We start from the raw sequence: 12,208 nt of genomic DNA, 5'->3' as shown, positions 1-12,208 counted from the left end.
AAGGTTATATGAAGGGAGGTTTTGGAGTGAGGTACCCGAAGAGATTCCTTATAGTACTCTCTTATGGGTCTGGAGGATGTGCCTTTCAGCCGCTCAAGCTTAGCAGCTTGAGCGGCTGAAAGGCAGCGGGTGCAGAAAGCAGAGTGTGGCGGTGATGGCATATGCCCCCCCCACCTGCAGCTGGAGACCGTCTCTGTACTCAGCCAGATTTAAAAAATAAATAAATAAATAAATAAATATGTGTGTGTATATATATATATATATATATATATATATATATATATATATATATTTACAGAAACGTAAAAGAAGGCTTTTGTAATGTAGGGCTTCCTCCTTTTTCCCCAGTCTCTGTTCTTGGAACACCATTCCGGCATTCGTCCCACTCCGTGGGAGGTCGAGGGACATGGGCAACCTGGCAGATTGAGCAGCTTCTGTAGACTATGGCCTGCTTTGAGGCTTTTTTGCTGCACGCCATGTGGTAGGCTGCAATGGCATTTCACACACCGATTGTCGGATTGGTGTGTGCTTCTCGCTTTTCATCCAGGTTGTGCGTCCAGCTTTTGGACGCTTAGTCGGGCCTTGTATTATGCACATCTAAGTTAAGCGGAGCCTTAAGTGGTTGCATGCTTACCTGTGCGCACAAGTTTTATTGTGCGCTTAAATAGTTTTACAGCGCTTATTTTTGGGACACCTACGTTTTGGATGCCTAGGCATTGGGACGCCTAGTGGGAGACACCTAAGTGTTGGATGCCTTTTCATGGGTAGAGTTTTTCCAGGGATTGCAATCCTTTCTCCAGGCGCAATCTTCAATCCTGTCCAATGCTCCCAGAGCAGAGTCGCAGGTAGGAACCTTGCCGGGACCTACTGTTAAACGCTAGAGTACTGCTAGAGCAGCAGCAGGACTTCCCAATGGAGGTCCAGATGGTATGGATCATGACACCGATCCTAACTTCCTTGAGGATGATGAAATTCCTCCAGGATTAGAACCATATAGAATTATGCTATGGTTCTTTCATAAAGATGAGCTGCCAGCTCTGATTACCCAGACCTTGAAAATGCTCAGAGTTCCTGGGGCAGTTGCTCTGACTTAGCAGAAGAAAAATCCCATTTTGGTTTTCTTGCCATTCAAGAATTAATTGATCGTGAGTGGGGCAAGCCCATAGACTAATCTCAAAGGGGGTCGGGTTTTGGAAGGCCTGTACCCTCTGGATCCAGTGGCAAGAGAGCGTTTATGTTTTCCAAAAGTAGATGCACTTGTGTGTGGGGAATCCAAGTGGACCACTATTCCTATGGAAGGAGGAGTAGCCTTGAAGAATGCTCATGATAGAAGGATTGAGACTATCCTTAAGCTACCATTTGTTGCAGTGGCAATGACCTTACAAATCACTTCTTGTTGTTTCCTGGTGGCTCAATCTTTTTTGCTTCTCTCCAAGGAGGTCAATGACTCTGGGGCGAACTCCAGGGCAGTTATGGAGCCAGCTACTGTTTTTTTTGGCAGATGCAGGCTGTGATTTGGTCGGCTCTTCAGCCAGAGGAGTGGCCTCCATAGTAGCAGCCAGGCATCAGTTATGGCTGAGAAATTGGTCATCCAATGCTAACATTACCAAATTGCCCTTTAAAGGCTCGCTATTATTTGGGAGCAAGTTGGAAAAGCTGGCCAGTAAGTGGGGTGAATCTCTGGTTCCTTATTTGCCAGAGGATATGAAGCAGACACCATGCTCTTATAACATGAGAGGTCGTACTAGAGGATCCAGGCATTTTCGTCCTTATAGAGGAACAATCCTTCAGAGAACTCAACCTTTTGGTAGGTCTCAGTCCTTTCATCTCCAACAGGCAAGAAGAGGTGCAGGTTCAGGTAGTGGAACCTGCCAACCCTCCCAATGAAGGTTTGCCGACCCACCCCCGGAAACAGGACATAAGTGAATGCCTCTCTCTCTTCTATCAGAGGTGGGTCAAGATCACATTGGATCAATGAAGGTGATACGAGAAGGATATGAGCTGTTGTTCTCAGTATTCCTCAGGATATGTTCATGGTGTCTCTCTGCCACTCACTACAGAAAAAGCAGACAGTAGAAACTACATTGGCAAGGCTTCTCAGTCTGAGGGCTGTGGTTTCAGTGTCCACATCTCAAGAAAATATGGGTTGATATTACATTTATTTCATTGTGCTCAAGAAGGAGAGCTCCTTTCGTCTCATCCTGGATCTCAAAGGTGTCAACTGTCATCTGCAGTGACACATTTTCACATGGAAACATTGCACTTGGTAATAATGGCTGTACAGTTGGGGGCTGTACAGTTTGGATCTGTCTGAGGCGTACCTTCATATTCCCATCTGACTAGAGCATCAACGCTTTCTGCGGTTCACAGTTCTGGAATACCATTATCAGTTTCGGCCCTATCCTTTAGTCTGGCCACCACCTCTAGGACCTTTTCCAAAGTAATGGTGGTAGTGGTGGCAGAATTGAGAAAACATGGGATTCTCGTACACCTGTATTTGGATGACTGGCTGATTCGAGCCAAGTCTCTGGGAGAGAGCAGCAGGAGCTTGGCTGGGTGGTGAACCTGGCCAAGAGCAATTTTCAACCTGTTCTGTCTTTGGAATACCTCGAGGCTTGGTTTGACATGAAACAGATCAAGGCTTTCCTGCCAGAAGCACGCATTCAGAAGTTGATGACACAGCTCCATCTGTTATTGAACACTCTGCGTTCTACCTGCGAGTACTTGGCTTAATGGTGGCAATCCTGGAAGTGGACCCATGGGTGAGGGTGCATATGTATTCTCTTCAGCGCTCCCTGCTGACTTGGTGGAACCCACAAGAATATTTGATGTGGCTCCTCCTGCTGATGGAAGTCTCCTGCCAACTGCAGTGGTGGCTGTAGGCGGATTATCTAAGGAAGAGAGTTTCCTTGGAACTACTGGACTGGCTAGTACTGACAACAGATGCAAGTCTCCTTGGTTGGGGAGCCAACTATCAGGAACTGACAGCACTGGAATGCAGAAGAGTCTGTCTGGAACATCAATTGATTGGAAGCCAGAGTGGTTCGGTTGGCATGTTTGCAATTCAGCGACAGACTGCAGGGTTGATCGGTCTGGATAGTGTTGAACAATGCAATGACTGTGGCTTACTTCAATCGGCAGGGAGGAACCAAGAGCCAGCAAGTGTCACAGGAAATAGATCAGCTTATGGAATGGGCAGAAGTGCATCTCCAGATGATCTCAGCCTCACACCAGGAAAAGACAAAGTAAGAGAAGACTTTCTCAGCAGGGAGAGTCTGAACCCAGGAAAATGGGCTTTGTCAGATGAGGTGTTTCAGCTGATTCTGGATTGCTGGGGTCCCCCGTTCCTAAACTTCTTGGTGACTTCTTGCAGTGCGAAAGTTCCATGATTCTTCAGTTGCAGGAGAGATCCAAAGTCATTGGGGATCGATGCCCTAGTGCAGTAGTGGCCAGAAGACAAGTTGCTGTATGCCTTTTCTCCATGGCCATGTTGGGCAGACTGATCTGAAGGATCAAGCGCCACAGAGAGATGGTGCTCTTGGTTGCCTCAGATTGGCCCAGGAGGCCATGGTATGTGGACTTGTAGTGGCTCCTGGGGAGTTCGCCCCTTTGACTTCCAGCTCACAGGAACCTGCTAAGTCAGGGTCTGGTTCTTCATGAAAATCCAACTTGGTTTTGTCTTACGGTATGGCTCTTGAGAGGGCTCAATTGCTAAAACATGGATGCTCAGTGGCAGTGATTTCCACCTTGCTTAGAGCTAGAAAGTTCTCTACTTCCTTGGCATATGTGCAAATTTGGCAAGCATTTGAGGCCTGGTGTGAGGAATGAGGTATTCTTTCTCATTCGGCCAAAATCCTGGTCATTTTGGAATTTTTGCAGGATTGCTTGAATAAGGGTTTGGCTCTTAATTCCTTAAAGGTACAAGTAGTAACTCTTGCCTGTTTCAGGGGCCAGGTGAATGGTGGTTCCTTGTTGGCTCATCTTGATGTTGTTGCGGCCCTTGGATGTCAAGAGACATATTGTCCGTTATCTGGAGCTTACTAAGGCTTTACGGAAGACAGATCGCCTGCTTGTCCTTCATGGCGGTACTAGGCAGGGAGAGCCAACCTCGTGGGCCACCATAGCTCGCTGGATTAAGGAGGTAGTCATGGCTGCATAATTGATGCTGGGAAGCTGTTACCTAGTTAGGTCAGGGCTCATTCTACTAGGGCTCACGCATTGTCATGGGTGGAAGTGAAATTGTTGTCTCCTGTCGACATTTGCTGAGCTGCGACGTGGCCCTCGTTACACACTTTCTCCAGGTATTATCATCTGGATCTGCCAGCCCGGGAGGGCATAACCTTGCACATGTGGTTTTGACTGGACTGTGGCAGCCTCTCACCCTATTTGGGAGTAGCTTGGGTACATCCCACTTGTTCGGGATTCATCTGACTGGATGCTAAGAAATGAGAAATTACTACTTACCTGATAATTTCCTTTTCTTTAGGACAGTCAGATGAATCCAGCTTCCCTCTCTTGGCTGCCAAATGATTGTACGATGGTTCTCTTGTGTGACTATGTGTTATAGGGATTACTGGTAAGTGGTAGTCCAGTCCCTAGACTAGTGTTAATACGTTTCTTGTCTGAGCTCAGTGCTTCCTGTTGGCTGAGTATTGACGTTGTTATCTGTTTAATCAAGTTTTTGCTAGTCTGTCCACAGTTGGCTTTTGCAGAGAATACTGGCGGGCTGATGTCACTGCAGGGGTGTATATACTGTGACGTCAGTTGCTCCGTCTCCATTTGCGGGTAGGGGAGCAAAACCCCACTTGTTCTGGATTCATCTGACTGTCCTAAAGAAAAGGAAATTATCAGGTAAGTAGTAATTTCTCATTAAGTCTTAGCTGCCAGATCCTAGATCATTCCTCGAGCTTCACTAGATCCCTCCTCATGTTTTCTACAACTTCTTGCTGTCTATCCTGTTGCAGGTTTTGGTATTAGCCGCAAAAAGACAAAATATCAACTGATATGCATGAGGTTAATTTATATAGGTTGAGACCCAAGACCCAGTTTAAGCAGATTTATCTCATGATATGTATCTTGCAGACCTGACGTGGGCTCAATAAGAGAGGTAGGGGAGACTGGGATAAGAGCACTGCCTCTTGGGGAGGATCACAGAGGGCTATTTTGGGGAAGAGATGGGTGGTGGCTATTGAGGGCCTGGTTTAGGAGAACTAGCAGTATAAGGGGGAGGGATTTGGAGCACTGACTGTTGGTGCAAGGAGAACAACATAGAAGCAACAGTGGGAGAGGGCTTGTAGCACGACGAGTTTGTGAGGAGAATTAGTGATAACAGTGGTAACGATAAGACTTGGAAAATAAAACCAAATAATCCTTGGAGGCCAGAAAGTCACCCAAATAAATTATCATTTTATTACAATTACAGCACCAATAAGGTTATAGCATGCATGTGTACAGATATGTAGATGTTTTAAATCAAGCCTAAAAATTCACTTTATGAAGCTGCCTTTAAAAACCTAAATACGTCTCAACAATAAATCTCTTCCTACAGACTTGTTTGCTATGACTAGATTGTAAGCTGTATGGAGCAGGGGCTGTGTCTCGCATTTGTCTGTGTCTAGTAGCGCTTTAGAAAGGATAAATAGTAGTAGCAGTATATTCGTGTAGTCTGGATCTCAGAGAGAATAAGGTTCTGCTAATTCTCCTTGCAAATACTGCAATAGAACCTCCTGGTTGTTTGGCCTGGGAAGGTCAGATAAGTTTGCACACATGCGTTATTCTTATCCCAAATCTAAAGGCTGTCACGGAGACGTGGTACATGGAAAACACGACTGGGATATAGTTATACCTGGCTACGATCTATTCAGGAAGTACAGGATAGGAAAGAAGGGATGAGGTGTGGCATTATATATAAAGAATAATATTAAAGCAACAGCATTGCTGGGCTTACGGGGTAAGGAGGAGGCACTGTGGGTTAATCTGGCAGGAAGGAATGGAACATCTGTTTATATTGGTGTAATAAATAGGCCTCCATCTCAGGCAGAGGAGATGGAACGGGATTTAATGGCGGATATTCACAGGATTGCTGTGAGAGGGGAGGTGCTATTGCTAGGGGATTTCAATCTGCCAGATGTTGATTGGGATACCCAACTGCAGTATCTTCTGGAAGCAGTGAGATCCTGGATTCTCTGCAAGAAGAACTATTCTGTCATCTGATAATGGAACCCACACGGGAGGGGGTGATACTGGACCTGGTGCTTACCAACGGGGGTCAGTATTTCTGATGTTGCAGTGGATGATCATCTGGGATCCATTGATCACTGGAAGATGTGGTTCAATATGAGGATGCAAGAGTGAAGGTTCATTCTAAGGCGAGGGTCCTAGACTTCAGGAAAACTTTCTCAGCATGGGGGAGCAGCTCAAGGAGTTGAACGCTGGATGGGAAAATCTAGGGGAAGAAGAAGAGCAGTGGGAAAAACTAAAAGGAGATATCATAAGGGCAACTAACCTTTTTGTTAGGAAAGTTATTAAAGGGAAGAGGAGAAAGAGACCGTTATGGCTTTCTAATGAAGTAGCTGAAAAGGTAAGGGAGAAAAGGTTAGCATTCTTAAACTACAAGAGACTGCAGAAAGAGGAAGACAGGCAACAAAGAAAAGATTTGTTTTTCTTTTTTTAGATATGCTAGTGATAGAAGGAAGTGCAAAAGCTGGAGTGGAGGAATATGTAGAGGCAGATGAGGAAAACAGGAGAATAACAGGAAAGTGACCCTGCAATGTCTTCATACACAAAGGAGCTGTAGACAGTTCCAAGCAATTTCAGCAAATATGTTGGTCTTGGCTTTTTCACTCACATCAGCATTTTTTGTATCACATCCTGATTCCTGGAAGTTTGCAGGAATCTTCTCTTTCGTCTTTAGAATTGTACCTGGAATCTTGTCTCGGGTATTAGGTACAACATATAATACAACAGAGCCAAAACTCAGAGAGAGCATGCAAGGGACCAGTGGAAGTGGATATGAAAAGAAAGTGCATAAGAGCTCTGGTTGGGGCAGGGGAGTGCTGGCTGGTGGGGGGGAGGGAGGTATGTAGGAGCAGTGGTTGCGATTGGAGGAGCATAATGAGGAGGGTGTGTGAGAGCTCTGGCTGGGGGTGGGGAGGGAGGGTGTGTGAGAGCACTGGCTGGGGGTGGGGAGGAGGGTGTGTGAGAGCACTGGCTGGGGGTGGGGAGGGAGGGTGTGTGAGAGCTCTGGCTGGGGGTGGGGAGGGAGGGTGTGTGGGAGCTCTGGCTGGGGGTGGGGAGGGAGGGTGTGTGAGAGCACTGGCTGGGGTGGGGAGGGAGGGTGTGTGAGAGCACTGGCTGGGGGTGGGGAGGGAGGGTGTGTGGGAGCACTGGTTGGGGGGTGGGGAGGGAGGGTGTGTGGGAGCACTGGTTGGGGTGGGGAGGAGGGTGTGTGGGAGCTCTGGCTGGGGGTGGGGAGGAGGGTGTGTGGGAGCTCTGGCTGGGGGTGGGGAGGAGGGTGTTTGAGAGCACTGGCTGGGGGTGGGGAGGGAGGGAGGTGTGTGAGAGCACTGGCTGGGGGTGGGGAGGGAGGGTGTGTGAGAGCACTGGCTGGGGGTGGGGAGGGAGGGTGTGTGGGAGCTCTGGCTGGGGGTGGGGAGGAGGGTGTGTGGGAGCACTGGTTGGGGGTGGGGAGGAGGGTGTGTAAGAGCACTGGGGTGGAAGTAGGAGTTTGGGGGTTGGTGTGTGAGGTACAGGAGTTGATTTGATTAGTTATTTCTTTCACTCCCTAGAACCTCATGAAGCCCATTTGCTGGTTGCGGAGGGAGCCCTGACCTTCCAGGAGTATGTAGCACATGTGAAGAGCAGGCGGGATTATCTCCGTGCAGCACGGAAGGACAGTACTGCAGACAGAAAGGTAACTGTCTCTTTATTCAGTTCTGCAAGCAGACCCCTGCTCTCACTTCTGCTCTCTCTCTTGGGGTGAGGTGAGATTGTCTCTCCGCTCTCACTGCTGCTCTGTCTCTTGGGGTGAGGTGAGATTGTCTCCCTGCTGTCACTGCTGCTCTGTCTCTTGGGGTGAGGTGAGATTGTCTCCCTGCTGTCACTGCTGCTCTATCACTTGGGGTGAGATGAGATTGTCTCCCTGCTGTCACTGCTGCTCTGTCTCTTGGGGTGAGGTGAGATTGTCTCTCCGCTCTCACTGCTGATCTGTCTCTTGGGGTGAGTTGAGATTGTCTCACTGTTGTCATTGCTGCTCTGTCTCTTGGGGTGAGGTGAGATCGTCTCCCTGCTGTCACTGCTGCTCTGTCTCTTGGGGTGAGGTGAGATCGTCTCCCTGCTGTCACTGCTGCTCTGTCTCTTGGGGTGAGGTGAGATTGTCTCCCTGCTGTCACTGCTGCTCTGTCTCTTGGGGTGAGGTGAGATCGTCTCCCTGCTGTCACTGCTGCTCTGTCTCTTGGGGTGAGGTGAGATTGTCTCCCTGCTGTCACTGCTGCTCTGTCTCTTGGGGTGAGGTGAGATTGTCTCTCCGCTCTCACTGCTGCTCTGTCTCTTGTGGTGAGGTGAGATTGTCTCCCCGCTCTCACTAGTGCTCTATCTCTATTTATCTATTTATGTATTTATTTATTTGAACAGCATGTGGTATACACCAGTCAAAAACACAATCTGATAAGATGGAATATAAGTATACAACACAATGCAATTTTTTTTTCAAGCAGCAAAAAACAGTGTTAAATAACACCACAAGACAACGCTTGCAATAAACAGTCAACTCATAATCAAACAATCCACAATCATACATCCATTCAAAACCATTCATTCAGTCATGTAGCATCAGAGCTGGAGATATAAAAATGAAAAATTCAATTAACCTAGCCAGTTAATTGAATAACCTGCTGCAAGAGAGAGGTTTGCGAAGCTACAGTTAATGAGAGTGAAATGACTCCCATGCGCTCACATATTTGAAACTGGGCACCTTATGAAGAAATTCGTCATCCAAGCATTCCAATTGCATCGATAACATCATCGTCCATCTCCAACGAGAAAGCTCAGGTGGGTTCCTGTTTATCCAGTGCTGTCGTATGCTCCATTTAGCAGTTGAAGGAGCAATGCGGATACATTTTTTAAATTCATACGACAAGTCAGGTGCCCAGGTCATGACACCCAGAAAAAGTGGTTTATCTTAATAAGGGGGTTTCATATTGACCACTCTACAAACACAACTTTCCATAAAGGAAATAGCTTGTGACATAGTAAAAGGGAATGGAAAAATGTGCCATTCTCCATGGAACACTTGAGACAGGCCTCCAAAAAGCTTTAACCTTGTCTATAAAACAGCGAGGGATAATTTTGAATTGTAATTCCTGAAAGGTAGATTCAATAGTTGTGTGAAATGCCAGTTCCAAAAAATGCCCCCCAAAATGCCAGTGGTATATCATTTGCAGTAACGCATTTTCCAGTATTTGCCACCCAAAACCTTGCCAAAGGGGAACAAATATCCATAGATTGTTTGAAAATTCGTAATTTATAGCAGAATGATAAACTATTACATTTACATAGTAAAGCTTGAAATAAAGAAATAAAACGAATCTCAATAAAGCAGGAGGCATTTCCACTAATTTATGTACATAGTTTCGTGTTTGAAGATAAGCATAAAAGTGTTTGTGAGGAGACTGAAACTGGGTCTTTAACTGCTCAAAAGAAACATTTGAAGAATGCGCTTTACAGTACAATTGTGAAACATCCCCTAAATCTTTACCCTTCCAAACATGAAAAATCGAATTATGTAATAGAGATGTGAATCGTGTTGTCGATCGTCTTAAGGATCGATTTCGGCTGGGAGGGGGAGGGAATCGTATCATCACCGTTTGGGTTTTTAAAATATCGTTAAAATCGTGAAAATCGTGAACCGGCACACTAAAACACCCTAAAACCCACCCCGACCCTTTAAAATAAATCCCCCACCCTCCCGAACCCCCCCATGCCTTAAATTACCTGGGGTCCAGCGGAGGTCTGGAACGACCTCCTGCAGTCGAATCGTGTTGTCTTCAGCCGGCGCCATTTTCAAAATGGTGGCGCAAAATGGCGCTGGCCGTAGACAACACGATTCGACTGCAGGAGGTCGTTCCGGACCCCCGCGGGACTTTTAGCAAGTCTTGTGGGGGTCAGGAGGCCCCCCCAAGCTTGCCAAAAGTCCCTGGGGGTCCAGCGGGGGTCTGGAAGCGATCTCCTGCCGCGAATCGTTTTCCGTACGGAAAATGGCGCCGGCAGGAGATCGACTGCAGGAGGTCGTTCAGGACCCCCGCTGGACTTTTGGCAAGTCTTGTGGGGGTCAGGAGGCCCCCCAAAAGTCCAGCGGGGGTCCGGAACGACCTCCTGCAGTCGATCTCCTGCCGGCGCCATTTTCCGTATGGAAAAACGATTCGCGGCAGGAGATCGCTCCCGGACCCCCGCTGGACCCCCAGGGACTTTTGGCCAGCTTGGGGGGGCCTCCTGACCCCCACAAGACTTGCCAAAAGTCCAGCGGGGGTCCGGAACAACCTCCTGCAGTTGAATCGTGTTGTCTACGGCCGGCGCCATTTTGCGCCGCCATTTTGAAAATGGCGCTGGCTGAAGACAACACGATTCGACTGCAGGAGGTCGTTCCGGACCCCCGCTGGACCCCAGGTAATTTAAGGCATTTTGGGGGTTCGGGAGGGTGGGGGATTTATTTTAAAGGGTCGGGGTGGGTTTTAGGGTGTTTTAGTGTGCCGGTTTTCCCGCCCTCCCCCTTCCCCTTCCCCCGATTTACGATTTTTTGACGATAAATCGGGGGAATTGTTATTGTATCGCGGCTCTAATGATTTTTGACGATTTAAAATATATCGGACGATATTTTAAATCGTCAAAAAATGATTCACATCCCTATTATGTAACCCTCGTTCAACACTGGATTGCCAACAATGGGAATCAATTCAGAGTCATATTCACCATCCTCCACCAGTGGCAATCTCCAATACCAAAAGAACCGTCCCCAGTTGTATATTTCACAGCAGTATTATTTTTTCTTTTTATATATTTTTTCAATTTCTTTGTGGGACCTTCAAGCGTACAGTTTGTAATATTTGAAAACTGCGTTCCCTGTAAGTCCAACTTTACTTTATTGTTTATTATTTCATTTTTTTTAAATTTATGCGTTTTCAAATTGTACAAGATTTAATCTTGATCAGAAATATAAGAACAGAGTTAGAAAACAAATAATACAACATCACAATAAGAAAATTTAACATTCTCATATTCTCAATACAAGTCCACAATATGAGAGCAGTCCAATCCCCAACCCAAAGAAATATATCAAAGAAAGGAGACACTAGACAAACAGCAGACTTTGATTTATTATTTCATTTAACTTCTCTCTTCATATTAAAACTTTTTACCGGATCTCCGAATCTCGTACCCGTAATAAAGATCCCCAACAGGAGCCATCTTGTAAGCATCTTATTTTATCATAGAGAGCAAAAGAATACAAACTTAACGTTTCAATCATTACCAAATGACAAAATGACAAAAGAATATAAAAGAATACAAACTTAACTTAATATTTCAATCATGGGGCAATAATCATGGGGAAATGATTGAAACGTTAAGTTTGTATTCTTTTGCTCTCTATGATAAAATAAGACGCTTACAAGACGGCTCCTGTTGGGGATCTTTATTATGGGTACGGGATTCGGAGATCCGGTAAAAAGTTTTAATATGAAGAGAGAAGTTAAATGAAATAATAAATAATAAAGTCAAGTTGGACTTGCAGGGAACGCAGTTTGTGAATATTTGGATACCATTTTCATTCTCTATCACCTTGGACCCCGGTGCTGCAATCAGTTTTCTAACATTTGTGATCCCATGTTGACTACAGACAAATGCAGTTTGATAGGGGCTATTAATATAGGCGTTGAGATGTTTCACTATTATAGAAGCCAGGATCGTAACATCTACATTAATAAAGGAAATCGGTCTATAGGATTCCGGAAGCTCCAGATTTTTCCTACGCCTTTGGGAATACTGATTTTAATACTTGATTAGCATACACTGGAGAAACAGAAATTAAACATCTGTAATCAGGGACTATCTGTTTTCAAGATTTTATAATATTCAGATCCCAAACCATCTAACCCTGGGGCCTTTGCCAGATGTAATCTCTTCAGTAGTACTGGGTTGGGCCAGACCCTGTAAC

General features: G+C 46.1%; 1 protein-coding gene across 1 annotated transcript in view; it reads left to right on the top strand.

Annotated features, from left to right (window-relative positions):
* VWA5B2 (von Willebrand factor A domain containing 5B2) overlaps nucleotides 1-12,208 on the top strand; it is a 453,973-nt gene that overhangs the window by 323,408 nt on the left and 118,357 nt on the right. Inside the window, exon 44 of the mRNA XM_029617330.1 lies at nucleotides 7,788-7,912. Within this exon, the coding sequence (XP_029473190.1) occupies nucleotides 7,788-7,912 (125 nt within the window). The remainder of the gene's footprint in view (nucleotides 1-7,787; nucleotides 7,913-12,208) is intronic.

Source organism: Rhinatrema bivittatum, chromosome 9, assembly GCF_901001135.1.
Source record: "Rhinatrema bivittatum chromosome 9, aRhiBiv1.1, whole genome shotgun sequence".
Taxonomy (NCBI): Eukaryota; Metazoa; Chordata; class Amphibia; order Gymnophiona; family Rhinatrematidae; genus Rhinatrema; species Rhinatrema bivittatum.
This window is presented reverse-complemented; position numbering and strand designations above follow the sequence as displayed.